The sequence below is a fragment of the Equus caballus genome, chromosome 6 (assembly GCF_041296265.1).
Source record: "Equus caballus isolate H_3958 breed thoroughbred chromosome 6, TB-T2T, whole genome shotgun sequence".
Classification (NCBI taxonomy): Eukaryota; Metazoa; Chordata; class Mammalia; order Perissodactyla; family Equidae; genus Equus; species Equus caballus.
This window is the reverse complement of record NC_091689.1, coordinates 43,298,663-43,324,279: the sequence shown is the minus strand read 5'-3', so window position 1 is coordinate 43,324,279 and position 25,617 is coordinate 43,298,663. Positions and strand designations below refer to the sequence as shown.

The following is a 25,617-nucleotide window of genomic DNA, read 5'->3' as shown; positions in this document are numbered from 1 at the left end:
TACGGCTCCAAGAAGTGGCACCGGGGATCCACCAGGGCACTCACTCACTCTTCTCGTTATAGCTCCATTTCTGCAGGAATGCAGACAGAGCGGGGAAGATGGTAAAGAAAAGGGGAGAATGCCTCCAGCTTTCTGTCCCTTCTGCTTACTGTGAATCCCATCCCCAGGGCAGGAGTTGCCACCAGGGAAAAGAGCTCAGTGGCAAGGAGCACAGAGGAAGATCCAGAGGAGCCAGGGCTAGCAAGGAAATGGCATGCAAAGACGGAAACACAAGGGAAACTTCGCAACTTGAGGGAAAGTTATAACGGGGAAAGGAGAGGGGGTTTCAGGATTTATTGCAAAAGCTAGAGAAGGGCAGGGTAAGCACGAAGAAAGGACCCGAGGATAAGAAGGAGAGTGCTGACAAAATTCAGTGTGAAGCCACAAAAGTTGGAGGAGATGCCTTGGGGAGTCTGTTTGCTCCTTCAATATGCTTCAAATCCTTTTCTAAAACTCTGCCGCACAGACACGATGAGGATGATATCTCAGGAAGACTCAGTGACCGCTGGTCTGAGGGTCCCTCTGCTCTGCTTCGTTCCTGCCTCACTCAGTAGGTTATGAGTGGCTTCAAGAGCAGCCAGAGGCTCTGAGCTTACCCAGAAAGGATTTACCCAGGCTCAGGGATGTAAGGGCTGGGGAAAGATGCCATATGCCTATGCCTCAGGGCTTACAGGCACTTCTGGGTCATGAGACCAAGTGATCTCTCCCAAGCAGGTCATCCAGGATATGGCCCAAGGGCCTGCCCTGCCTCAGGCCTTGGGTGTTTGCTTCCTGTGCCTAGCAGTGACCCACAGTTAACAGGGAAACTCCCAAGTGCCCAGAGACATTCTGTGGCTGCCCACATGCAGGCAGGGGGCGCAAATCCTATGGTTGCGAAGTTTTGCAAAGTTGGGCTTGGGAAGAAAAAATAAGAAAATCTGTGACTTGGCAGTTCACCTCACCCTGAGGGGGACAGACTAAGACTGAGTTGGAAGGAGAAGTTAAAGAGAACAGAAGGAAATGCAGCAGGAGGGCCGAGAGTTCAGAGTGCAAAGGTCAGATACGGTGACTTTGACTAAAGCCCCCTCACTGGGAGCTTGGCAAGCCTCAGCTCTCTGCACAGCTGCTGCCTGACAAGCCTGCTGGGATCGGGGAAAGGAGTGGGGTCAGAGGAGGCTGAAAGAACAAGCAGAGCAAGCTGTTCTGTTCCCCACCACAGGCGACCCACTCCCTGACCATTCCAGGAGCCCTGGTTTCTAGAACAAAGCTCCAGTGTGTCTGACTGGGCAGAAGACTGACCAGAATAAAATAAGCGTGAAAAACACTTGGTGGAGTGTGGGTGAAAGAAGAGGTCTTTGGGGGCCAGAGGGAGAGAGAGACCTCTGGAAGATCCAGGAAATATGTTTTCAACCTTGAGTCCAAACCCAAGGATTATTATATTCACTATTTTTAGGAAGGCAATAGTGTGTAATGGAAAAAGCCTGGCCTTTGGAGTCAAACTGAACTGGTTCAATTCCCAACTCCATTAATTACTAGCTGTGTGATCTTAGGCACAGTCACTTAACCTCTCTGAACCTCATTTTTCTCATCAGAAAAATGGGTATAATAACAAATAAAATAATGTATGTAAAATGGCTAACAAATAAATAAATATTAGTTCCCTATCCCACCTTTGAGAATAATTCTGGAATAATAAAAAGCAGCCCTTAAAACTCTCAAATAATTCATATTCTTTGGAAAATGTCTATCATGGTGATTAAGACAGCAGACTCCAAAACAATACTTGGGATGAAACCTAAGCTCCCCCACATGCTGGTTTTTTGGTTCGGGTCAAATTTCTTAAGTTTTCTAAGCTTCAGTTTCTTTGTCTGTAAAAAGAGGCTAAGCCCTAAGTCCTGGGGGTCAGTGCGCTCAGTAAAGGGCCTGGCAGTGATAAGCACACAGTGAACATGTCCACTGTTGCTGCTGTTTGTTGTTGCTATTATTCTAAAAAAGCAACTTACCTTCCAGGGATAGAAAGGTCCCACAGATTTCAACATACGATATCAAAATAAAAGGACTCATTCTAATCAATGGTTCCAACCTCCTCCCTAAACAAACCCTTTGTTAGAATAGCTTAACATAGAGACTTAAAAGCTTCAACAAGTGCCCTTTGGACTCAGGGAGGCTCCCCTACCCCCTACCCCCTGCCCTTATCCATCTAGCAAAGTGCAGTAGAACAAGGCAGAGGGCCAGGACGAGGGAGAGAAATGAGCTCCCAGATAAAGCACACAGGGCACCAGTATAATCCTGAGCTTCCAGGGGCCATGCCCCAGCATGAAAGAGACGAGCCCTGGGGCACACCAAGAGAGGCTGCCACCTGCCCACCACACAGCACGCCTGGCAGAAGGGGAGCAGGGAGCGAGATACACCCAGCATTATCTCGGCCTGGCTCCCTGCTCCCAGACTGAGGGCTTGGCAGAGAGAGGTGTCTTTGGTCTTTGTGTTGCCTAGCAGGCATTTTGTACCTTTCTCAAGTGCCAGGCAAATGCTAGCTGGAATTATCACGCTTTCTGGGGAGTGCCAACTACACTCAATTAGGGCTCTGGCAGGGGCATCCCACCCTGCAGGTGTTGCTCTGTTCCTGACAACAAAGGCCTTGCTTCAATATGAGACCAGGACCAGGCAGCTAACAAGGCTGCTTGGAAGCTCAGGACCAAGCTTGCTCTTGAAACATCTCCCTCACCAGGGCCTCAGAGGACTTAGAAGACGTATGCTCCCTGCACAGCCGACAGCTGGCTGGGGTTAGAAAGATGGAATCCTGGAGAGCAGATAAAAAGAGGTTTTGTTCCTGCAGTAACGCAGACCCAGAATTACAGCCGTATTAACTCTCAGAGTTGAAGGCTATCCAGTCCCCCTTCTTCATATTTGTGGAAGTTTATATAACAAACCCACACCTAGCAGGGGCCTGGCACACAATAGATGCTGGACAAATGTTTGCTGAATGAATGAGCTGTGAGAAAAACAAAGATGAGCAGATGGGGACTTTGCCTTCGAGAGACCACAAAGTATGTGGGATTGGTCATCATTCAGACCTGGATTCCAGCTGCAGGGGTGAAGACAGGAAATTCTTTAAACTCTCTAGGCCTTAACTTCCTATCTGTAAAGTGGGGAAACCTCGCTGATCTGCTGTGAGGATTAGCTGAAATAACGCATGTAAACCTCTTAACAATGCCAGGGACAGAGTGAGCACTCGATAAACGGCTGATCAGGACAAACAAGGCATTGATCACAGAAGCCATAAATCAGTTCCAGAAATACTGGGCCCTTCTCTTCTTTTTCTCTTCCAGCCTACCTGCCTGTCCCCCTGCCTGAACGTGTCCCCTCCTTCCCAGCCTGATCCCCAACCAAAGGCAGGTTTGGTAGCTTAGCCACTGGGTCGTATCTCTGCTGCTCCAGAACCACAACGGCTCCCTCTCGCATAGGAGATCCAAGCCAAACTCCACACCTGCCTTGAAAGCCTTCCCTCAAGCCTCCTGCCCCCACAACCTCCTGCTTGCTACCTACTCCCCATCACAACCCCTTGTTCCAGATAAGTCCAGGGGCTTATGATTCACAAAGTAAAAATACGCTTTATCTGGCCTGCCACTGACTTGCTGCGTGACCTTGGACCTCGGTTGCTCATCTGTGCAATGAGGAGTTTGCACTGGATAATCTCTGGGGTCCTTCTAGCTTCAACAGCTTGGCTCTCCAGTTTGCCTCCAGAGGCTGACAGCAGCCCCTGTGCACCCTGTAGAGACGATGCAGCAGCCATCCGTATCTCTATCATGTGTAAGAAATGGGAGAGGGGAAGGATAGGCTCGCAGCCCACCAGAAGATCACTGAGAAGTACTGAGGACCAAGGCTACGTGACTGCGTGGGGAAGCTTCTCAGCAGGAGTAGCCTGGCTTCTGGGAGCCACGGCAGCCCCAGCAGAACTCAGGAAGAAGTCCTAACTCTGCCAGGGGTGGCTGGGAGACTTGAGGACAATTTAGCATCTGGATCACCCTGAGTTCTGCCCGAGGGGGAGCCACCGCCTCTGTGCGCGCGCTGAGTCCCAGGCACTGTGGAAATGTGTGTCACTCCCTTTTCTCTTGCTCCCTCTCAGCAATTTCAGCGAATGTGTTGGTGCCTTACTACTGAAAATGTTTGAAAAGCCATCCAATAGTTAGTCTTCTCTGTGCCCAGAGCCGCCCACCTGAAGTTTCCTCAGGGCCCTTTCTATAGACACAGAGAGCCTCCTCCAGCCCCTGAGGGCAGGTCTCTACATTGTGCACACACTCCCAGGAAGGGCGACCTCTGTGCCAGGGAGGCACAGAGCATGTAGCTGGGTAACACATTTTAGGGGCTCTGGGGTGGAGCTTACCCACGCTCCCCTCCGGCCCTCGACACCTCCTGGCTTTGCCAGCTTTCAAAATGGCTGCCAAACAGGAGAAGATAAGAAACCCATCAGAGGCAGTGGCTTCTTATTTCAGGCCCTGTTTTACCAACCCCTCCAGTCAGCAAGTAGCACCACCCCCTCCCTGCGCAGGGCCATGAAGAAGCTAGCTGTAGCAGACAGAGTGTGGACTGTGAAGGACAGGCCGGAGGGGAGGGGAGAGGAGAGGCAGTGACCTCTGGACAACTGACAGGAAACTCAACACCAGCCCAGCCCTGCTGCGAGGTGCTGGGGAACTGGGGCCCAGGAATGGGCCACGGGGGCACACGGAGGGAACCAGAGGGGGCTGGTGGAGGGTCAAGAAATAGAGGAAGCTCAGTGTGAAATGAGATTGCCAAGAGAAAAAAACGCAAAAATGGGCTGGGTGGATGTGGGGAAAGGGGTCCAGCCTGTGAGAAAAGGCTGTTAGTGACATATTGCGGCCCCTGAGAAGTACCACTAGGGCCTCAGGGCCCCCTGGCAGGGTTCCCTGGCAGCTGTAAACCAAGGAGGGAGACAAGAAACGGCTGCTAACAGATGTCTGGAGACCCACACACACCACAGAGGCCTCAGGGTCTGGCCAGGAGCAGATGCCTGACCTGAGCACAAGGAAGGCCTGTAGCTCAAGCACCTCCAGAGCCACGGGATCTCCCTCATCTGTGGCTTCTTACCTGGGGATCCACCAGACGTGTGGGGTCTGGGTACAGGTAAAACCGAATCCCTTGGGCTGCCCCAGGCAGTGTCACCCCTCGAATTAACAGGACCATCAGCATGAGGTAAGGGAATGTGGCTGTGAAGTACACCACCTGACCAAGGGGCAGATGAGAGACAAAGACTTTGTGAGTTAGGAAGGAGGGAGCTGGAGACTCAGCAGCAGAGGCAGGAGGCAGGAGCTCCCCACCTACAGAAGAGGTCAAGGGAGTTCCTCTTTGGCTCACTCCCTCTCACCCCACAGCTGTTCAGTTTCGTCTCCCCTCTGCCAGAAGCCACAACCTCCCCTTCCTCCCTCCAGCTTAAGGCACTTACCCTCCCCTTGACACATACCCAGTAAATATTTGTTGAGTGACTGAATGAACTTGGGCATTCTCCCAACAAGTGTGCTTGGAATTATGGCAAGGGTTGTCAGGTATGAAAAGATCTGTAACACATGATCTCTGTCCTCACAGAGCTTACGAGCTTAGCACAACCAGGCAGCCAGATTAGGAAGGAAGCCTTGTCAGAGGCCTCAGGGCAAGAGTCCAGAAGAACTCAAAATGCCCTCTAATGCCTCATACACTCTAAGGCAAAGAGTCCCCCACGTTCTTGGGTTGGTTGAGAATCATTTTGAGATTGATAGTCTCAATGGAATTCTTTTTCCAAAGAACTGTTGCATGAAATAGGGAGCCATGAACTGTGGTCAGTGTGCAATGTGCCCACACATGTGGTATATTTCCAAGATTGAATTCCTCTGGAAGCGTCCTTCCTGCCTTTCTCTCTCTCTCTCACTCTTCCATTTAATTCCCCAAATACCAGAAGGACGTGGGTTTGAATCTAGGAGAGGCACAGAATCAAGGACAGGGGTCACATAAAATCTTTGCTGGGTCATTCCCTCCCATCCCTGACCAGGCTACAACTTAGGGCACTCCTAAGTGACTGAGCCCCCAGTGAGGCAGGGAGTCCTGGGATGGGAGGTGCCAGGAGCTCTCCAACACGGACCTTGCCCGCGGACTTGACCCCCTTCCAGACGCAGAAGTAGCAGATGACCCAGGCAAGCAGGAGGCACAAGGCCAGCTCCCAGTTCAGGGACCCCAGGTGGTGGATGCCATCAGAGATCCTCAGGACCCGCCTCCTGAGGAAAGAAGGTTGAGCCGGGCTCCACTTTTGCTGTCAGCCTCAATTTTGTAGCCCACGTGTCTCGGGCAGTGGAACCATGCCTCCAGGGTCTTGTCCAGAAGCTTCTCAGCTCTTCTCACTCAGATCCATGAGGCTCTCCTTTGCCCAGAGATAGGGATAGATATAAAAGGAGGCAAATAGAAACTGTTCCCAGGTAAGTTTGCTCTGGGAAGCTGAGTACCAATTTAACCTAGAGAAGAAGGTGCAAACACATATTTTCTCAACCAGGGTTTTAGGATGTTTCAATATGAGGAATCATGCCCTAGATGAATATCAATATTTGGAGGAGGGGCAGACAAGAGGCAATGTATAAGCAGCTGAAGTGAGGAGGGTAGGTTAGGAATGTGGACACACATGCATGTGCACTATCTAACATGTGGGTGGGCACATGGGAGAAGAAAGGCAGGCACAGCCTGAGAACAGTTGCAAAATTCCCATCTCTGAAACCAGTTCTGCATTAACCACAAATATAGGCACAACAGAAAAAAGCCACTTAGGTGAAAGAGCCACCAAAGAAGGAGACGGGAATTCTTCCCTTGGTGTCCATTGAGAGTCATCACTGCCTGAACCCATCCCCAGGCCCTTCTTTCAAACACACAGCCCACACCGGGGCGGGGAAACGGCCTCACTTACTCCCAGAACTCGATGACAGGAGAGGTGGAATTCTCAAAGGTCACATTCAGGGAGCCATTGGTCTTCTTGAACTCCACACAGTGTTCTGCCCATGGGTCCCAGGGTAAGAAGAAAGAGAAGGATCATTAGTCAATACCTGACATGACTGGAGAGAGTGGAGGGAAATTTGGGGAGAATGGGAAGCAAAGTATCTGAAAGGAACTGGGCGGAAGTTGTCTATACAAAACATCCTCAGACATAAAATAACCTCAACAAACCCACCTCACCCTCTCTCACACACGTTCTCACATGGGTTTATAAACATTTGGGTACATACTCTTATTAAAGCATGATCAGATAGCATCAGAAAAGATGCTCTGCATGTCATCTGGTTCAAAAAACACACATATTTCTAGGTAACTGTCCTGTAGAAAGTCACAGCCTTTGAGGGATAGTGAGAATGCCCTCCTGGGAAGTGATGTGACAGAGTTGCTAAGAGCAGAGGTTCAAGGTCAGGAGGCTCTGGCTTGAATCCTGACCTTCTGGTTATTCACCATGTGACTCTTTAAGCCTCACTTCTCCCATCTCTAAAATGTACACAAGAATGTACATTTGGGGGCTGGCCCCAGGGCACAGTGGTTAAGTTAGGCATGCTCTGTTTCGGCGGCCCAGGTTTGCGGGTTTGGATCCCAGGGAATGGACTTATACCACTCATCAGCCATGCTGTGGCGGTGACCTACATATAAAGTAGAGGAAGATTGGCACAGATGTTAGTTCAGGGCTAATCTTCCTCAGCAAAAAATAAATAAATAAATAAAAGAATGCACATTTGTAGGATTGAGAAGGGGATTAAATGAAAATATGTCTGTAAAGTACTCAATAAGTAATGGCTCTTAATTATCTGTATATGACTTTGGAGTTTCACAAACAGTGTTCACATTCTTTTTTTACATTTTATTAGTACAACAGTCTTGGGAAATATTAAGATGGATAGTGTTTTTCCCATTGTACATGTGAAAAAGTAAATCTTCTTAGAAATGGCCTGTCCTAGCTTATAAGTGACTAAGTGAGGGCTAGAATCCAATTCAGCAAATTGGGTATGTTTTACCTTCAAAATACCTAGAACCTGAACTTTCTCCTTAGAGCCTCTACCACCACCCCGAGGCAGCCACCACCATCTCATGTCTCCCTAACTGGCCTCCAGTTTCTACTCTTGCCTCCCTAGCCAAATCTCCAGACAGTGCCCAGAGTGATTTTGTTAACATTTAAGTCACTTTATGTCACGCCTGGTTTGAAACTCTCTGACAGGTTTCCTATCCCACTCGGAGAAAAAAGCCCAAACCCCTATAATCACCTCCATGGCCCTATTCAATCTACCCCATGGCCTATGACCCTGTCTCTCACTGCTTTTTCACTCCTTTCTAGCTCCTCCAGCCTTGCCGTTCCCTGGATGCTACAGGACAGCACTGCTTCAGGGCCTTTGCACTTGGTGTTTGCCCCCTGCACCCTCAATGGCTCACTCTCTCTCCGCCTTCAGAGCATTACTCCAGCGCCTCTTCTCAGTAACACCCTCCCTGATGACCCTATTTAAAGTACACCCGTACACCCCTAAAATTACCAGTCCCTCCTCCCTGATTTGTTTTTCTCCACAGCACTTCTTCTAACACGACGCATTTTACTCCCTCATCTTGCTTACGCTCTCTCTCGCTGTCTCTCTCTGTCTCTCGCTGTCTCTGTCTCTGTCTCTCTCTCTCTCACTGTCTCTCTCTGTCTCTGTCTCTCTCTCTCTCGCTGCTAGAACGGAAACTGCACAAGGGCACTGGGAACTTCCTTTTCGTGCATGACTACTTCCCTGGCGCTCAGAACAGAGCCTGGCGTTTACCAGGAGCTCAATGAATATCCCTTGAATGATTGACTGCCAGCTGAGTGCTCTTGTCTCTAAACCATATCACTTTCCTTGAAGCTTCAGCACCCCCAGAAAAGTGCTGTTTCATCTTGACAGGATGTCCTATACTATTCAAGATGCTAGGCTCTGAGGAAAATCAGACTCACTAGGAGAAATGTCAAAAATGTCAAGAAGGAAAATTTGCCTGAGTACTACCCTAGGTATTTTTAATTTTTGTTACTTTCAATGCATTAGACTCAGTAGTTCCATGGCCATAGGTAGCTCTTGCAGTCTTATAAGAGAATCGCATATAGTCTTATAAACACAGGAGAAAATTAACTGCTGTTATAAATTATATTGCTGACATACAAAACAGTTTATGCCCTGGTTAAATCCAGGTGAATTGTGAGCTGGAAAGACCTAAAAGAGCATCAGAAAGAAGACATGAGAAATAAATAAATGAACAAAAAATATACACATATATCAAACTAACCACATTTCAAATGAAAATAAATAAATGGCTAAACTACATAAAAAGAAGTCAGTTCTACTTGCATAATACATGAATTCATACATGTATTGAATAATTGAATACACGATTGTGTGCGTATGTGAGGAAGATTGGCCCTGAGCTAACATTTGTTGCCAATCTCACTCTTTTTTTCTCTTTGCTTGAGGAAGACTGTCGCTGAGCTAACATCTGTGCCGGTCTTCCTCTATTTTGTATGTGGGAGGCCCCCACAGCATGGTTTGATGAGTGGTGTGTAGGTCCGTCCTGGGATCTGAACCCGCGAACCCTGGGCCACTGAAGCAGAGGGCCTAAAACTTAACCACTCCGCCCCTGGGACAGCCCCAAACACATGAATTTTCTTTTAAAAAGTCTCTGACATTTTGCAGGTGATGCTGGTGAAATCTCGCTCTTATCCTTGATATAAGATCTCCACGATCGACTTGGCAGATTCCTAGTGAGTCCCAAGTTTAAGCCGGTGCTGGGCTGCCCGGGACACGGGGACAATCCCACTCCTGGTTAACGCAGCAGAGCAACAGGAGGAAACGGATCTCTGCAGATGGCCTTACCCGTGTTCCACTCGTGGCGGCAGCTTCCCCAGGGCAGGTCCACGGCAAAGCTGTTGAAGAGGTAGAAGAGGGCCCAGGCCAGAACGACGATGTAGTAGGTGTTGAGGAGGACGACGATCACCTGGGAGGAGTAGCCGATGCCTGCGGAGGGAGACGACAGAACTGGGCCGGGGACCGAACACACTACCCATCCCTGTTTAGGAGAGGCTTTGCACACGTTGTCTGTGCCCTAAAACAAGAAGTGCTGGGGCCTCGGCTTTGGCTCCCTGCTCCCTCTCCAGGAGCCAGGAGTGTGCGGCAGCACCAATAGCCCTCCTCAGGTCGGGAGAGGACTTTCCTCCCTGCTTCTGCTGCACTACCCAGCTGCCTGTGCACTTCCATCGTGATTAGTTCTGAAAGTTCACTGATTCAAAGTTACTTTTTAAATGTGTAAGACTAAACTTCAAGATTCCAATAGACAATATACCCTGGAATTAGTCTGATAGGTTTCTGAAATAAAAAAACATGTTAAGAGCAGGAACAGACAATTCACATAGGAGAGAATGCAAATAGAGCCTCCCTAATAACTGCAGGTGTGCAAAATGAAACAATAATGAGGTACCATTCTGCGCCTACAGCCCTGGTGAAACTTCTTACAAATGATGTAACAGTGATTTCCAAACTTGTCTGCATATTAGAACTACCTGGGGATATTTAAAAATTCCAAAGCCCAGACCAGACCCCAGACCAACTAAATCACAATCTCTGGGGGTGGGGTACAGGCCTCAGGATGTTTTGAAGGTCCCTGGGTGGTTCCAAAGTGCAGACAATTTTGGGAACCATGGATGACTCAGAGTTGTTAAGATATGGGGGAAAGATGCTTACTCATGTCTAGTGACATGTAAGTCAGTACACTTCCAAGGGGAATATAATAAGCTAGATCAAGAGACATCAATTTGATTGTCCATTTGATGCAATGATCCTAATCCTGGGAATTTATCCTAAAGAAATAATTCCCAAAAAGGGGGGAAAAGCTATCTCAACAAATACACGATAGCAGAATATAGCAATTTTATAAGTAATTGAATATAAGCAAGAAGCCCAAAACAGGGAACTGTTAAGTAAATTATGATATATCTACTTGACGGAAGTTCATGCAATCATTAAATGATTGTTGTGTAGAAAATGGAAAATAATACTAACTGAAAACAGAAAAATACACTGTATATATTCCATATAGTGGATATATAAACTCTACAGAGAGAGAATGAATGAATGAAATAAAATCCCCAAAACTGGAAACAATCCAAACATTCTTCAGTGGGTGAATTAATAAATGAACTGTGGTATAACCACACCATGGAATAGTACTCAGCAATAAAAAATAATGAGCTATTGATGTGAGAACAAGCTGGATGGATCTCAAGGGCATCATGCTGAGCGAAAAAGCCAATCTCAAAATGTTTTACATTGAATGCTTTCATTTATATAACATTCTCAAAATGGCAAAATTATAGTGATAGAGAAAAAATTAGTGGTTGCCAGAGGTTAGGGTTGGGGAGGGGAGGGTTGGTGTGACTATAAAGGGGCAGCATGAGAGAGATCTTTGTGGTGATGAACAATTCTGTATCTTGGTTGTGATGGTAGTTACACAAATCTACAGGTGTGATAAAATTACACAGAGTTATACATAACACACATGGGTGTCCATGCACACTGGTGAAATCTGAATAAGATCTGTGGAGAGTACCAACGTCATTTCCGGGTTTTGATATTGTTCTATACTCATGTAAGATGTTACCATGGCAAAAACTGGATGAAAGGTACATGTGACCTCCCTGTACTATTTTTGCAACTTTCTGTGGATATATAATTATTTCAAAATAGAAACTTAAAGAAAACCCTATAGAGAAATATTGAAATAAAATATTCTAAATTTTAAACAGCTATTGTGTCAAGATGGTAGAATTATTAATGATATTTTTTCTCATTTAAAATTCTATTCTAAAATGTTTTATAATTGATTACATATGTTTTGAAAAATACATGGATTGTAATTAGTCTCTGGGTGATGAACATGATGTAATCTACACAGAATTTGAAATATATTACGATGTACACCTGAAAGTTATATGTTATAATCCAATGTTACTGCAATAAAAAACATAAGGGCTGGCCCTGAGGCTGAGTGGTTAAGTTCGTGTGCTCCACTTTGGCAGCCCGGGGTTTCGCTGGTTCGGATCCTGGATGTGGACATGGCACCCCTCATCAGGCCATGCTGAGGCAGCATCCCACACGCCACAACTAGAAGGATCCAGAACTAAAAAACATACAGCTGTGTACTGGGGAGCTTTGGGGAGAAAAAGAAGGAAAAACAAAAAAGGAGCTTGGCAAAAGTTGTTAGCTCAGGTACCAATCTTTAAAAAATAAATAAATTTTAAAAAAGAAAACTACAAAATCATTGTTATATGTATATTTTAAATATATCGCTAAAATAGCTTCGCACTCTACTTATTTAAGCTAAAGCCGTTGCCCCATCCTCATCCTCATCTTCTCCTCCATTCTCTGATGGACTGGGTGATTAGCTCACAGTGGAGGGGTTAACATAAAGACACAGGGCCTTATCTCAACCAGCACTGCAGCTAAGCCACCCAGTCATTCTGATCAACGTTTATAACCACTAGTGCAGATACCCTTGAATCAGATAGAGCTACTCACCCTCAAAGATGGGGCAGATCTTTCTCCAGGCTGTGATGCTTCCCTGGCTAGTATACTGGCCCAGTGCTGTCTCCAAGAGGAAGACAGGAATGCCACAGGTAAAGAGGAAGATGAGGTAGGGGATGAAAAAGGCACCTGTGGGTGGGAAACAGACTGTCCATTACCTGGCACTAGCCTCCTCATGGTCCACATTCGTCTCCTCCCATTACCACCCCGTACTGCCAGTCAGAATCCCAGGGGTGGGGGACATGCCAAACTGCAGGGGACATCTGTCCAGATGTCTGGAACCATAGCAGAGATCAAGAGTCACCAAGTTACCTAGGACCTAACCAGTCCCTGTTTTCACTCTGAAGTTTCAATCTATACCTACCCAGCTTCGCCCCCATGGAACATCAATTACTGCCTAGATAACACACAGCTGCGGCAACAGCAAGGCGTTCATTGAGTCGTGGATGTCCAGGAGCATTAACCCAGCCCACAGACTGTAATTCTTTTCAAGGCAATGACTGCTCTCAATGTTAGATAGGGACTTTTAGCAGGCTGAAATCAGATTTCCCTTTAGTAATCCTTTCTGCTTCTGTTTTCACAATCATTGGCTGAGACAAGTCTACCAATGCCAGAAATGCTGGTGTTTTCTCCACCATGGACTCTATCTGCTGCCAAAGCATACAGGGGAGTTCACAGAGCACCAGAAGGAGAGAACTACACAGACAGGAAGGTCCAAATACTGGCAGAGTCTTTCAACTGCGTACTGGTCAGCACATGTGTGTGAGGAAACTACCCAAAGTAAGGGAAAGAGCTATTCAAAAAGATTGAGAGTAAGGGTGCTCAGACAGGGCAGAGAAGAGTGCCCGTTCCCACCAGCCAGACTGGATCATCTCAGGATTCACAGGGCATTGGGAAAAGAAGGTGTTTCCTCATAGTGGGGAATATTTAGCCCCAGATTGAGCACAACTCTGGTTCTGCCTAACAAATCTTAAAAGTAAAACCCAAAAGGATCAAATAACTTCACTGGTCCCAGGAAAAAGCTCAACAATATTTATAGAAATACAAAAATACTCAGCAACCAATAAGGAAAAAATCGCCAGGTATGGCATCCAATCAAAAATTACCAGGAAAACAAAGAAGCAGGAAAATATTACTCATAATGAGTAGACAAATCAATCAATTGAACCCAACCCATAACTTACACGTTAGAATAAGCAGATGAGGACATTAAAATAGTTATTATAACTGTATTCCATATGTTCAAAAAGTCAGACAGCGACATGGGAGATATTGAAAAAGACACAAATCAAACTTCTAGAGATGAAAACCACAACGTGTGAGATACGCTGGATGGGACTGACGGTAGATTAATAGCAGAAGAAAAGAACAGTGATCTTGAACCATAAAGTTGAAGCTATCCAAAATAAAACACAAAGAGAAAAAAGAGCTAAAAAAACAACAACAGGTGTCAGTGAGCTGTGGGACAATTTCAAACAGCCTGATATAATTGTAGGTGGAGTCCCTGAAGGATATAAAAGAGGGAGAAGGGCCAGAAAAAAATTCGAATAATGGCTAAATTTTTTTCAAATTTGATGAAAACTAGAAATCCACAGATCCAAGAAACTCAATGAGCCCTAAGATAAGAAACATAATGAACACTAGAACAAGGCACATCATAATCAATCAGGCAGAGAGGAATGATGATGCCAGAGAGAAATATGAATCCACACAAAGGAATGAGCAATGTTAAAAATGGTAACTACATACACAGGTAAGCATGTAACAAGTTTTTCTTATTCAAATCTCTTTGAAAGATAATTGACTGGTTAAACAAAAATAATAACAATATATTATGCCAACTGAAATCAGCCAGACTGAGAAAGACAAACACCAGATGTGGAATATAAACAAGTACTGGAACAAAGAAATCAGTTCAGTGGTTACCAGGGGAAGGGGGCTGGGGGGTGGGCACAGGGGGTGAAGGGGAGCACTTACGTGGTGACAGACAAGAAATAATGTACAACTGAAATCTCACATTGATGTAAACTATTATGAACTCAATAACAAACACACAAAATAACAATATAATACGGAGTTTATAATAAATGAAGAAATAAAATGTATGACAACAAGAGCACAAAAGTTGGGAGGAGAGAAATGGAAGTGTATTATTGTAAGGTTCTTTTATGTAAAGTGATACAATGTCACTTGAAGGCAAATTATGCTAAGTTAAAGATGTATGCCACAAAACTGAAAACAATCTCGAAACTAATACAACAAAGAGTTAGGGCTAATAAGCCAACAAAGAAGAAAGCCAACAATGGAATAATAAAAAATATCCCATTAATCTAAAAAAAGGCAGAAGGAGAGGAAAAGGGGAACAAGGAACTGATGGGACAAATAGAAAACAAATAGTAAGATGACAGACTTAAACTTCATCATACGGATAACTGCCTGAAATGTAAGTAGGCTAACTATCCCAAATAAAAGGTAGAGGTGGTCAGATTGGTTTAAAAAAAACTAGCAAGACTCAGCTATATGTTGATTAAAAGAAATGCACTTTAAATATCAAGACAGGAATAGGTTAAAAGTAAAAGGATGGGAAAAGATATGCCATGCTAATCCTAATCAAAAGAAAGTCGGAATGTTTATCCTAACATAACACACTGTAGATTTCAGAGCAAAAAACATTACCAGAGGTAAAGAAGGTCATTTCATAATGATAAAGGGGTTGATTCATCAAGAGGACATAATAAGCCTAAATGCATGTGCACCTAATAAGAGCCTCAAAATATGAAGCAAAAATGACAGAACTGCAGAGAGAAATAGAGCAAATTTTTTCAACTACACAACAAATATTTGCCAAGATAGACGTATTCTGGGCCACAAAACAAATCTCATTAAGTTTCAAAAAATTCAAGTCATACAAAGTATGTTCTTTGACTAAATTAGGAATCAACAAAAGAAATGACCTTGGAGGGGCTGGCTCCGTGGCCGAGTGGTTAAGTTGGAGCGCTCCGCTGCGGTGGCCCAGGGTTCGGATCCTGGGCACGGACACGGCGCCGCTCGTCAGGCCACGTTGAGGCAGCGTCCCACATCCCACAACTAGAAGGACCTGCAACTAAGATATACAACTGTGTACAGTGGGGGGGTTGGGGAGATAGAGCAGAAAGAAAAAAAAAAGATTGGCAACAGTTGTTAGCCCAGGTGCCAATCTTTAAAAAAAAAAAAAAAGAAAAGAAATGACCTTGGAAAAGCCTTAAATATTTAGAAATTAGGTAACACTTCTAAATAACCCATGTGTCAAAGAAGTAATCAAAAGGGAAATTAAAAAGTATTTTGAATTGAATCAAATGAAAACACAATTTATCAAGATCTGTAGGATACTGCTAAAGTAATACTTAGGGGGAGATTTTTAGCAACAAACACCTATTATTATAAAAGAAGGAAAGTCTCAAATCAATGATTTCAGCTTCTACCTTAAGAATGAATAAAATAAAAATAAATTAGACCCAAAGTAAGTCAAAGGAAATTTTAAAAATCAGATGGGAATCAATGAAATGGAAAATAGGAAAACAATAGAGAAAATCAATGAAACCAAAGCTGGTTCTTTGAGATAATCAATAAAAGTGATAAACCTCTAGGAGATACAAATTACTTGTATGACAAATGAGGGCGGTATCATCAGTACAGATTCTATAGATAGTAAAAGGATAATAGGAAAATATATGAACAACTTTATGTCAATAAATGCAACAATTTAGGTAAAATAGACAATTTCCTTGAAAAATACAAACTACCAAAGCTCACTCAAGAAGAAACAGATAACCTGAACAGTCCTTTTTCTATTAAAGAAATTTTTTGTTATTGTTTAAAAACCTTCTCACAAAGAAAACTCCAGGGCCCAATGACTTTCCTGGTGAATTGCCCAAACATTTAAGGAAGAAATAACACCAATTCTACACAAACTCTTCCAGAAAATTTAAGAGGAAGGAAGCCTTCCCAACTCATTCTATAAAGCCAGCATTACTCTAATAACAAAGGCAGACAGAGACACTACAAGAAAAGAAAACTACAGACCAATATGTTTCATGAACATAGATGCAAAATTTCTAAACAAAATGTAAGCAAATCAAATCCAACAATATATAAAAAAGATAATACAATGTGTAGTGGGGGTTATCCAGGAAGACAAGGTTGTTTTAACATTCAAAAACTCAATCAATGTAATTTATTACATTAATAAATTTAAAAAGAAGGACCATATGATCATTTCGATAAATGCAGAAAAAGTATTCAACCAAATCTAACAGCATTTCTGATAAAAACTCTCAGCAAATGATGAATAGAAGGAAAATTCTTCAACCTGATAAAGTGAATCTACAAAAAACGTATAGATAACATCATACTTAGTGGTAAAAGGCTTTTTAACCCCTAAGATCAAGATCAAGATCAAGACAAGGGTGTCTATTCTTACCACTTCTATTCAAAAGTTTTCCTATCAATATTGATTCTAACCAAGGCAATAAGGTAAGAAAAGGAATTAAAAGTTATTCAGATTGGAAAATAAGAAATAAAACTGCCTTATTCACAAATGACATGGTAGTCTCCATAGAAAATTCTTTGGAATCTAAGATAGTCAAACTCATAGAAGCAGAGAGTAGAATAGTGGTTCCCAGGGGCTGAGGAAGGGAAATGGGAAGCTGTTGGTCAAAGTGCACACAGTTTCAGTTATGCAAAAAGAGTAAGTCCTAGGGATCTACTGTACACCACAGTGCCTATAGTTAATAATATCGTATTGTTTTCTTTAAAATTTTCTAAGGAAAATCTTACACTAAGTGTTCTTATCACCAAAAAATTAAAATAAAAAAGAGGGCAGAAGGAAACTTTTGGAGGTGAGAGACATGTTTATGGCATGGATTGAGGTAATGGTTTCACAAGTGTATATTTACCTCCAAACTCATCAAGTTGTATACATTAAAAATTTACAGCTTTTTGTATGTCAATAATGCCTCAATAAAGTTTCTAAAAAGAAAAGAAAAGAAAACCCTTTGGAATGTACCAAAGAGCCAGGAGACCAATAAGTTAGTTTAGTAAGATTGCAGGATACCAGACCAGCACACAAAAACCAATTTTATTTCCATACGGTAGCAACAATCATAAATTACAATGTAAGAAATAGTACCATTCATAATAGCATCAAAAAACATCAAGTACTTAGGAATAAATCTGATGAAAGATATGCACACCCACAACTGCAAAACATTGCTGAGAGAAATTAAAGAAGACTAAATAAACGGTGAGGGGTATCACGTTCATGGGTCAGAAGGCTCAATGTTACTAAGAGTCAATTCTTCCCAAATTGATCTACATATTCACAGCAATCCCAGTCAAAATTCCAGACTTTTTAGTAGAAATTGACAAACTGATTCTAAAATACATATGAAAATGCAAACGACCTAAAAGAGCCAAACAACTTTGAAAAAGAACTAAATTGTAGGCTTAACCCCACCTTATTTTTATATTATTATAAAGCTACAGTAATTAAGACAGTGTGGTTTTGGTGTCAAAACAAACAAATAGAACAATAGAACAGAACAGAGTCCAGCAACAGGCCCACACATTTATGGACGACTGATTTTCAACAAAGGTATAAAGGTAATTCATTGGAGAAAAGATAGTTTTTTCAAAAAATTATGCTGGAACAACTGGATATCCATATACACGAAAAAATGCACTTCAATTAATACCTTCATTATATATAAAAATTAACCCAAAATGGATCACAGACCTAAATGTAAAACCTAAAACTACAAAACTTCTGGAGGGAAATGTATGAGACCTTCAGTTAAGCAAAGATTTCTTTCATGTGACACCAAAAGCATGATCCATAAAAGAATAAATTGATAAACTGGACTTTATCAAAATTTAAAACTGCTGCTCTTCAAAAGAACTCTGCTAAGAAAATGAAAAATATGGGCCGGCTCCGTGGCCGAGTGGTTAAGTTTGTGCGCTCCGCTGCGGTGGCCCAGGGTTCGGATCCTGGACATGGCACCGCTCGTCAGGCCACGTTGAGGCGGCGTCCCACATCCCACAACTAGAAGGACCTGCAACTAAGATATACAACTATGCACCTGGGCGGGGTTGGGGGTGGGGGGGGGGGTTGGGAAATAAAGCAGAAAAAAAAAGATTGGCAACAGTTGTTAGCCCAGGTGCCAATCTTAAAAAAAAAAAAAAAGTAAAGAAAAGGAAAAATATAAGACAGAATGAGAAAAAATATTTGCAAAATGCATATTTGATAAAAGACTTGTACTCAGAATTTATAAAGAACTCTCAAAATTCAGTGTAAGAAAACAAACAACCCATTTTTTTAAATGGTCAAAAAATTTGAACAGGTTTTCACCAAAGAAGATATATGGGTTGCAAATAAGCACATGAAAAGATGCTCAACATCATTAGTCATTAGGGAAATACAAATTAAAATGACAATGAGATAATATTACACACCAATTTGAGAAGTTAAAATTAAAAAGACTGACCAAGTATTGGTGAGGATGTGGAAAAACTGGCACTTGCATCCACTGCTGGCAGGAATGTAAAATGGTGCAACCATTTTGGAAAAGTGTTTGGCGGTTTCTTAAAAAGCTAAAAGCGCACCTACGATGTAAACCAGTCATTCCACTCCTAGTATCTACTCAAGGGAAATGAAAGCATGTATTTATACAAAGACTTGTGTCCAGATGTTCTCAGTGGTTTTATCTGTAACAGCTAAAACCTGGAAGCAATCCAAATGTCCATCAACAAGAGAACAGATAAACCAATTGTAGTATACCCACATAAGGGAACACTACTCAGTAATAACAAGGAACGAACTACTGATACTCAAAAAATCTCAAAATAATTATGCTGAGCGAAAGAATCCAGATAAAGTACATACAGCAAGATTCCATTTATATAAAATTCTAAGAAATGCAAACTAATGTGCAGCGACAGAAAATAACCTAAGCATTGGTCAACAGGTGCATGGATAAAGAAAATGTGGGGGCATATATATAGATAGATAGATGCACATGTATAGATATACATATACACGTGTATAGAGATATATATACACACACATACACACAATGAAATACTATTTTGTCATAAAAAAAGAAGGAAATTCTGCCTTTTGAGACAACAGAGAAAGACCTCAAGGGCATTATTCTAAGTAAAATAAGTCAGAGAAAGAGAAATACTATATGATCTCACTTACATGTAGACTCTAAAAAAGCCAAACTCATGGAAATAGAGAGTAGGACGGTGGTTGTCAGAGGCTAGGGGGTGGGAGAAATGGGGAGATACTGGTCAAAGGCTATAAACTTCCAGCCATTAAGATGAGTAAGTTCTGGGGATCTAATGTACAGCTTGGTGACTATAGTGAATTATACTGTACTATACACTTGAAAGTTAAGAGAGTAGATCTTAAATGTTATCACCACACACACACAAAATGGTAATTATGTGAGGGAACAGAAGTGTTAACTAACCTTATTGTGGTAATCATTTCACAATATGTGAGTGTATTAAATCATCACATTGTACACCTTAAACTTATATTATATATCAATAACATACCAATAAAGCTGTAATATATATATATTTCAAAAAAACAGGTCTGTGGTTGCATTGGGATGGGGTAGCAGAGGTCAGAGTTGGAATAAAGGAACAGGAGGAAATTTTGTGAAGTGACAGATATGTTCATTATCTTGAGGCAATGGTTTCAAGGGTGTATAGATATGTCAAAATTTACTAAATTGTACACTTTAAATATGTGCAATTTATTGTACGTCAATTATATCTTTTTTTTTTTTTTTTAAAGATTTTATTTTTTCTTTTTATCCCCAAAGCCCCCCGGTACATAGTTGTGTATTCTTCGTTGTGGGTTCTTCTAGTTGTGGCATGTGGGACGCTGCCTCAGCGTGGTCTGATGAGCAGTGCCATGTCCGCGCCCAGGATTCGAACTAACGAAACACTGGGCCGCCTGCAGCGGAGCGTGCAAACTTAACCACTCGGCCACGGGGCCAGCCCCTGTAAGTCAATTATATCTTAATAAAACTGTTTCACGGGCCACCCGGTGGCACAGCGGTTAAGTGTACACATTCCACTTTGGCGGCCTGGGGTTCACCAGTTTGGATCCCGGGTGTGGACATGGCACCACTTGGCAAGCCATGCTGTGGTAGGCATCCCACATGTAAAGTAGAGGAAGATGGGCACGGATGTGAGCTCAGGGCCAGTCTTCCTCAGTAAAAAGGAGGATTGGCGGCAGATGTCAGCTCAGGGTTAATCTTCCTCAAAAAAAAAAAAAAAACTGTTTCAAGCAAAAGTTAATGGGGTCTAGAGTTCTCTAGTTCTTCACCTTCCAAACCTCTGGCATGTAGTCCACACATCCATAATTCAGGCACTGAGGGAAACACTTGATTACCTCAAGGAGAAAGAAATAAAGATCGTAAACAATGCAGGCTAATAAGTGCATAAGTCAATCCAAGACTTTTTGGGCAGGAGTGGAAAATTAGGGAAGAGAGAGCCCCATAGCTTATGTGAACAGTCACTGATGAGGGTTGGAAACATTGCAGTAACGGAGAGAGAGAGAGAAAAGAAAGAGAGAAGAGAGGATAAAAGAGAGAGACAGGATAGAGAGCGAACTGAGTTTTCCGCCTAGGTCAAGCCTCTCCTCCACATCTGTATGCTCCTTGCTCTTTCCCAACAAACCAAGCCAATGTTTAACAGCACTGGGTCCTATGGTCAGCTCTGTTCCCCTCCTTCTCTCCCTCTTTGAGCACCTGGGCAGCATGCCACAAGGGACAAGGTCCACATCCACCAGGCAGGGCCACTGGCCTAAAAGTGGGGAAGTTGTGAGGGGCAGAATGGAACCCAAGGACCCAGGTGCAGACTGGGGAGTCCTATAGGGCAGTCTGCCTCTTTTCCCACCCAAGCCCCAGGCGCCACCACTGAAAAATGGAGTTAGTCCTGGAGATGAAGGATGGAGTTCACAGTTACCTGCTCCCGCGTATGCCCCACGTTAGTCTCTTCCCCACAATTCTAAAATGTCCCGGCATTTTTCCCTACAGAATGGGAGAGACCACATGCCCATCCTAGAAGGAATCATTCTGCTGGCCACTCTTCTTAAAAGGAGCACACTGTGTAATGTCACCTGTAATGTTCCAGGTGACATTTTTTAAGACACAAACTAATGATAGTCCACATGAGCAACACAGCAGTGAGCATACATGAACAGTTATATGCTCTAATCAACACTAATCTGACCAATACTGGGCACTGAGTAATTAACCAAAAACAGTAACAAATGGTCACGCGCTACTAAAATAAGTATTACTCTCATACGAAGAAAAGCGCTCCTCGTTTCTCTTTGTTCTTTAGCACCTACAAATAGCATCAAGGGGAAGAGTCTTCCGTGATGCCAGGTGCCATTTCTCCCCTTTACATTGGTGTCTATGCGCTCTCTCCCTACAGTCTGGAGCTGAGTTTTACTGTGTTGCTGCCCTTCCCCCACAGTCCTTCCCCTCTAAGATCCCTATTTCTGAGAGGTCCAGCTGTGCTACACTCATGGAGTCTCCAGTCCCAGGTATTCTGGGTGTTGAGGAACTCAGTCTGTCAGCAGCCAGGTTCCAAGGAGCTGGAGGGGTGTCATCTGGAAGCCCGTGTTCTGAAGCACCAGGATCTGGGTGTTTGGAGACTGAAGATCAGAAGGGAGGAGGGCTTGGACAGGACAGGGAAGAAAGGAGCATCGGTGGTCACACAAGGCGGTCTCTAGCTGCTGTTCTAAGACTGGCAGAAACCAAAGATTCTCAGCATAGGTGACCTCCGCCCCCAGTTTTCAACAACCGATTTAGAAATGAAGTATAAAATGATTGGCAGATGATCTGTTTTGTCTGGGCTGAGACTGGCAGGCAACTCACTTAAATTCCCTCCTGGCAGAGTTGCATCCTATTGCCGAAACCCCCTCCTACCACCTTCTCCTGCATCATGCCTCTCAGCTTACCCAGTCTCCTCATCCCCACAGCTAGCGCTTTAGCTGGACAGGCCCTGGAGAAAGACCAGGTTTGCTCTCCCTCCTGGGAGTTGAGGGTGGAGAGCTGGGGAAAGAGTTCAAATGTGCAGCTTCTTTAGCAACTTCACCAGTCATGAGACCTATCCCCAACATCGCTGGACACACTGGGCACTATACTACCATGCAGCACTCACGTTGCTTATTTCCACTCCAGAGGGAGAATACAGAAAGAAGAGATGAATTTCATCCACTCCTGAGTTTTGCCCATATATATTTCCCTATTTCCAATCTTTCCCTCCTGCATTATCTTAAACTTATTGCAACCAGTCTTTGCCCCAGCACGCTACTGCAACTGCTCTTACAATGTCACCAATGCTGCTAAACCCAACGATCAATTCTCATTCCTCGTCTTTCTTAACCTTTCAGCAGCAGTTGATGTAGTTATCTCTCCCTCCTCCCTGATACCATTGCTTTACTTGCCTTCCAAATACCCCATTCTCTTGGTTTTCATCCTACTTTACTGGTTTCTCTCCCTCTGTCTATTTTGCTGGTTCCTCCCCTTCTCCCAGATCTTTTTTCTTTTTTTTTTTTGAGGAAGATTAACCCTGAGCTGACTGCTGCCAATCCTCCTCTTTTTGCTGAGGAAGACTGGCCCTGAGCTAACACCCATACACATCTTCCTCTACTTTATATGTGGGACGCCTACCACAGCATGGCTTGCCAAGCGGTGCCACGTCTGCACCCGGATCCAAACCGGGGAATCCCGGGCCGCCGAAGCAGAACGCGTGCACTTAACCACTGCGCCACCGGGCCGGCCCCTCTCCCAGATGTTTTAAGCTCCTTGATCTCTTTTCTTATACCATCAAAATCCAATGACTTTCAAGCTTATATCTCCAGTCCAGATCTCTCTCACAAACTCTGGACTCACACACACGACTGCCTAGCTGACAGCTCTACTTGGATATCTGATAGATGTCTCAACTCAACGTTCCCAAAACTCAGCTCCTTATTTTCCTCCTAAAACCTGCACCTCTCATAGACTTTCACATCTCAACAAACAGCAACTCCTTCCTACTACCTGCTCAGGCTAAAATCCTTGGATTGCTTAGACCAAGTGGTAGCAGTGGAGGTGATGAGAAGTGTCAGATTCTGCATATTTCACGTGGGGTCTCCAGTCCGAGATATTCTGGGTGTGGAGGAATTCATTCCATTGGCAGTCAGGGTCCAGGCAGCTGGAGAGGGTCCAGCCGAAGGCCCATGTTCTACAGGACCCAGGATCTGGGTATGTGGGTAGAGCCAACAGTTATGACAGAAAGAAGCGAATCAAGGATGACTCTGAGATTTTTAGCCTTGTAGCTGGTCTCCTCTGCCCTTACTCCTCTACTGTCAGTTCTCAACATAGAAGCCATAGAGATTATTTTAGAATCTAAGATCATGCCACTCCTTCTCAAAACCCTGCTGTGACTCCCCTCATCACTAGAGTAAAAGCCAAAGTCTTCCCGTAGCTGACCAGGACCCACATGATCTGCCACTGCCACCCTATTTACTTCTCTCACCTCACCTTCCACTTACTGCCCTCCTGGCAGCTCGGCTAAGAAGCCAGTCAGCCTCTTGCTTTAGGACCATTAAGCTTTTTGTTTCGTCTGCCTGGAGCACTTTCACCCCTATTGTCTACTTGGTCAGCATCCTCACTCCTGGCAAGGCTTTGCTCAAATGTTCTCAACGTGACGGCCCTCCTCTCACTCTTGATCCCCTTTACCCACCTCTACTCGGTTTTCTTCCATAGCACTTATTAGCTTCTGATACATTATATAATTTTCCTATTTACTATATTTATTGTTTATTGGCTGTCTCTCTTTTTTAGAATGTAAGTCCCAAGAGGACAGGGAACTGGTCTGTTTCGTTTATAGGTGTATCCCAACCACTTACGATAATTTCTGGCACATGGTAGGCCCTCAGTATGTAGTTGTTGTTGAATGACACAGTCAGGGGCAGGACTTGGTTGGCCCCATGCTGGGGCCACTGACTGAGACTGGACACTCTAGAAAGCCATCAGGATGAGGAAGGTGCTTGTGGTGGACTGGCCACAGGTCCTGGACAGCAGGGAGGGTATTTACCTAGGAGATGATTGAGGCCGCGTCCCTCCCATCCATCTCCCTAAAAAGCCTACCAGTTGCACCTGATTTTGAATGGGCTTCTTTGCACCACCTTCTCAGCTTCTCTGGTTTTCAACTATAATGTTCAACTGTTGCCTGTTCTTCCGTCATATTCTTGCCTCAGCCCTTTCCCTGCACTGGAACTCACTTTAAACTAGATCTGCCAAATGTAAAAGCTGGAAGGAACCAAAGAAGACATCACTTGTAACTTTAGTTTGAAACTAAAATTACACTTTGGGGACTTTTTCATCTCTGACCTTGCCGTTGAACAAATATTAACAATAATAAAGTCCCAACTTATCCCAACCCCACCTCACCCCAAGCACAAAAGTGGCTATTCAAAGCTATGAAGCTAGAGAGAGGGCCCATGAGCAGGCTGACAGCATACGTGACCTGAGCATTGTACACCCAGAGCAGCCCAGCATCGTTCTCCAGAACTCGCTCAGAGTATTTCTCTCATCCCCGAGGAGTCCAAGCCCCAATCTGAGAAACACGGGTTTAAATAAAATGACTAGCCAGGGAGGAAAAGGGTCAAACCAATCTAACTGGTCTCCATTGTCCTCACCCTCCTTCCCCACATTAGCAGCAAAGGATCCTATCATAAAGATGCTTCGGTCTCTTCTTTGACAAAGAGACAGATGACAAGATGAAGTGTTAGGGCCCATTCTCTGTAGGAGCTTGTTTTCCTTGGGAGGCGAGGGGAGTTAAATGTCGACAGAAGGCTTAAACCACTGGGAACACCAAAAAACAGAAAAATAGGTATGTCTAGGTTCCTCTAATGACCATACGTATCTTTGGTTAGTCCCCCTTACCTTGGCAAAGGAAC

General features: G+C 44.0%; 1 protein-coding gene across 13 annotated transcripts in view; it reads right to left on the bottom strand.

Annotated features, from left to right (window-relative positions):
* SLC6A13 (solute carrier family 6 member 13) overlaps positions 1-25,617 on the bottom strand; it is a 38,615-nt gene that overhangs the window by 7,988 nt on the left and 5,010 nt on the right. For 7 of the 13 annotated variants that reach the window (XR_011439920.1, XM_023642956.2, XM_023642963.2 and 4 more), the window contains 6 exons: positions 20,983-21,048; positions 12,597-12,731; positions 9,900-10,040; positions 6,959-7,043; positions 6,149-6,281; positions 5,125-5,259 (listed from right to left, as the gene is read on the bottom strand). Coding sequence is in view for 11 of the 13 variants with exons in the window: in XM_023642956.2 (XP_023498724.1) it covers positions 5,125-5,259; positions 6,149-6,281; positions 6,959-7,043; positions 9,900-10,040; positions 12,597-12,731; positions 20,983-21,048 (695 nt within the window). In the remaining 2 variants the exon portion in view is untranslated. The remainder of the gene's footprint in view (positions 1-5,124; positions 5,260-6,148; positions 6,282-6,958; positions 7,044-9,899; positions 10,041-12,596; positions 12,732-20,982; positions 21,049-25,617) is intronic. The other 6 variants (XR_011439921.1, XM_023642964.2, XM_014740678.3 and 3 more) reach the window with 1 other exon arrangement.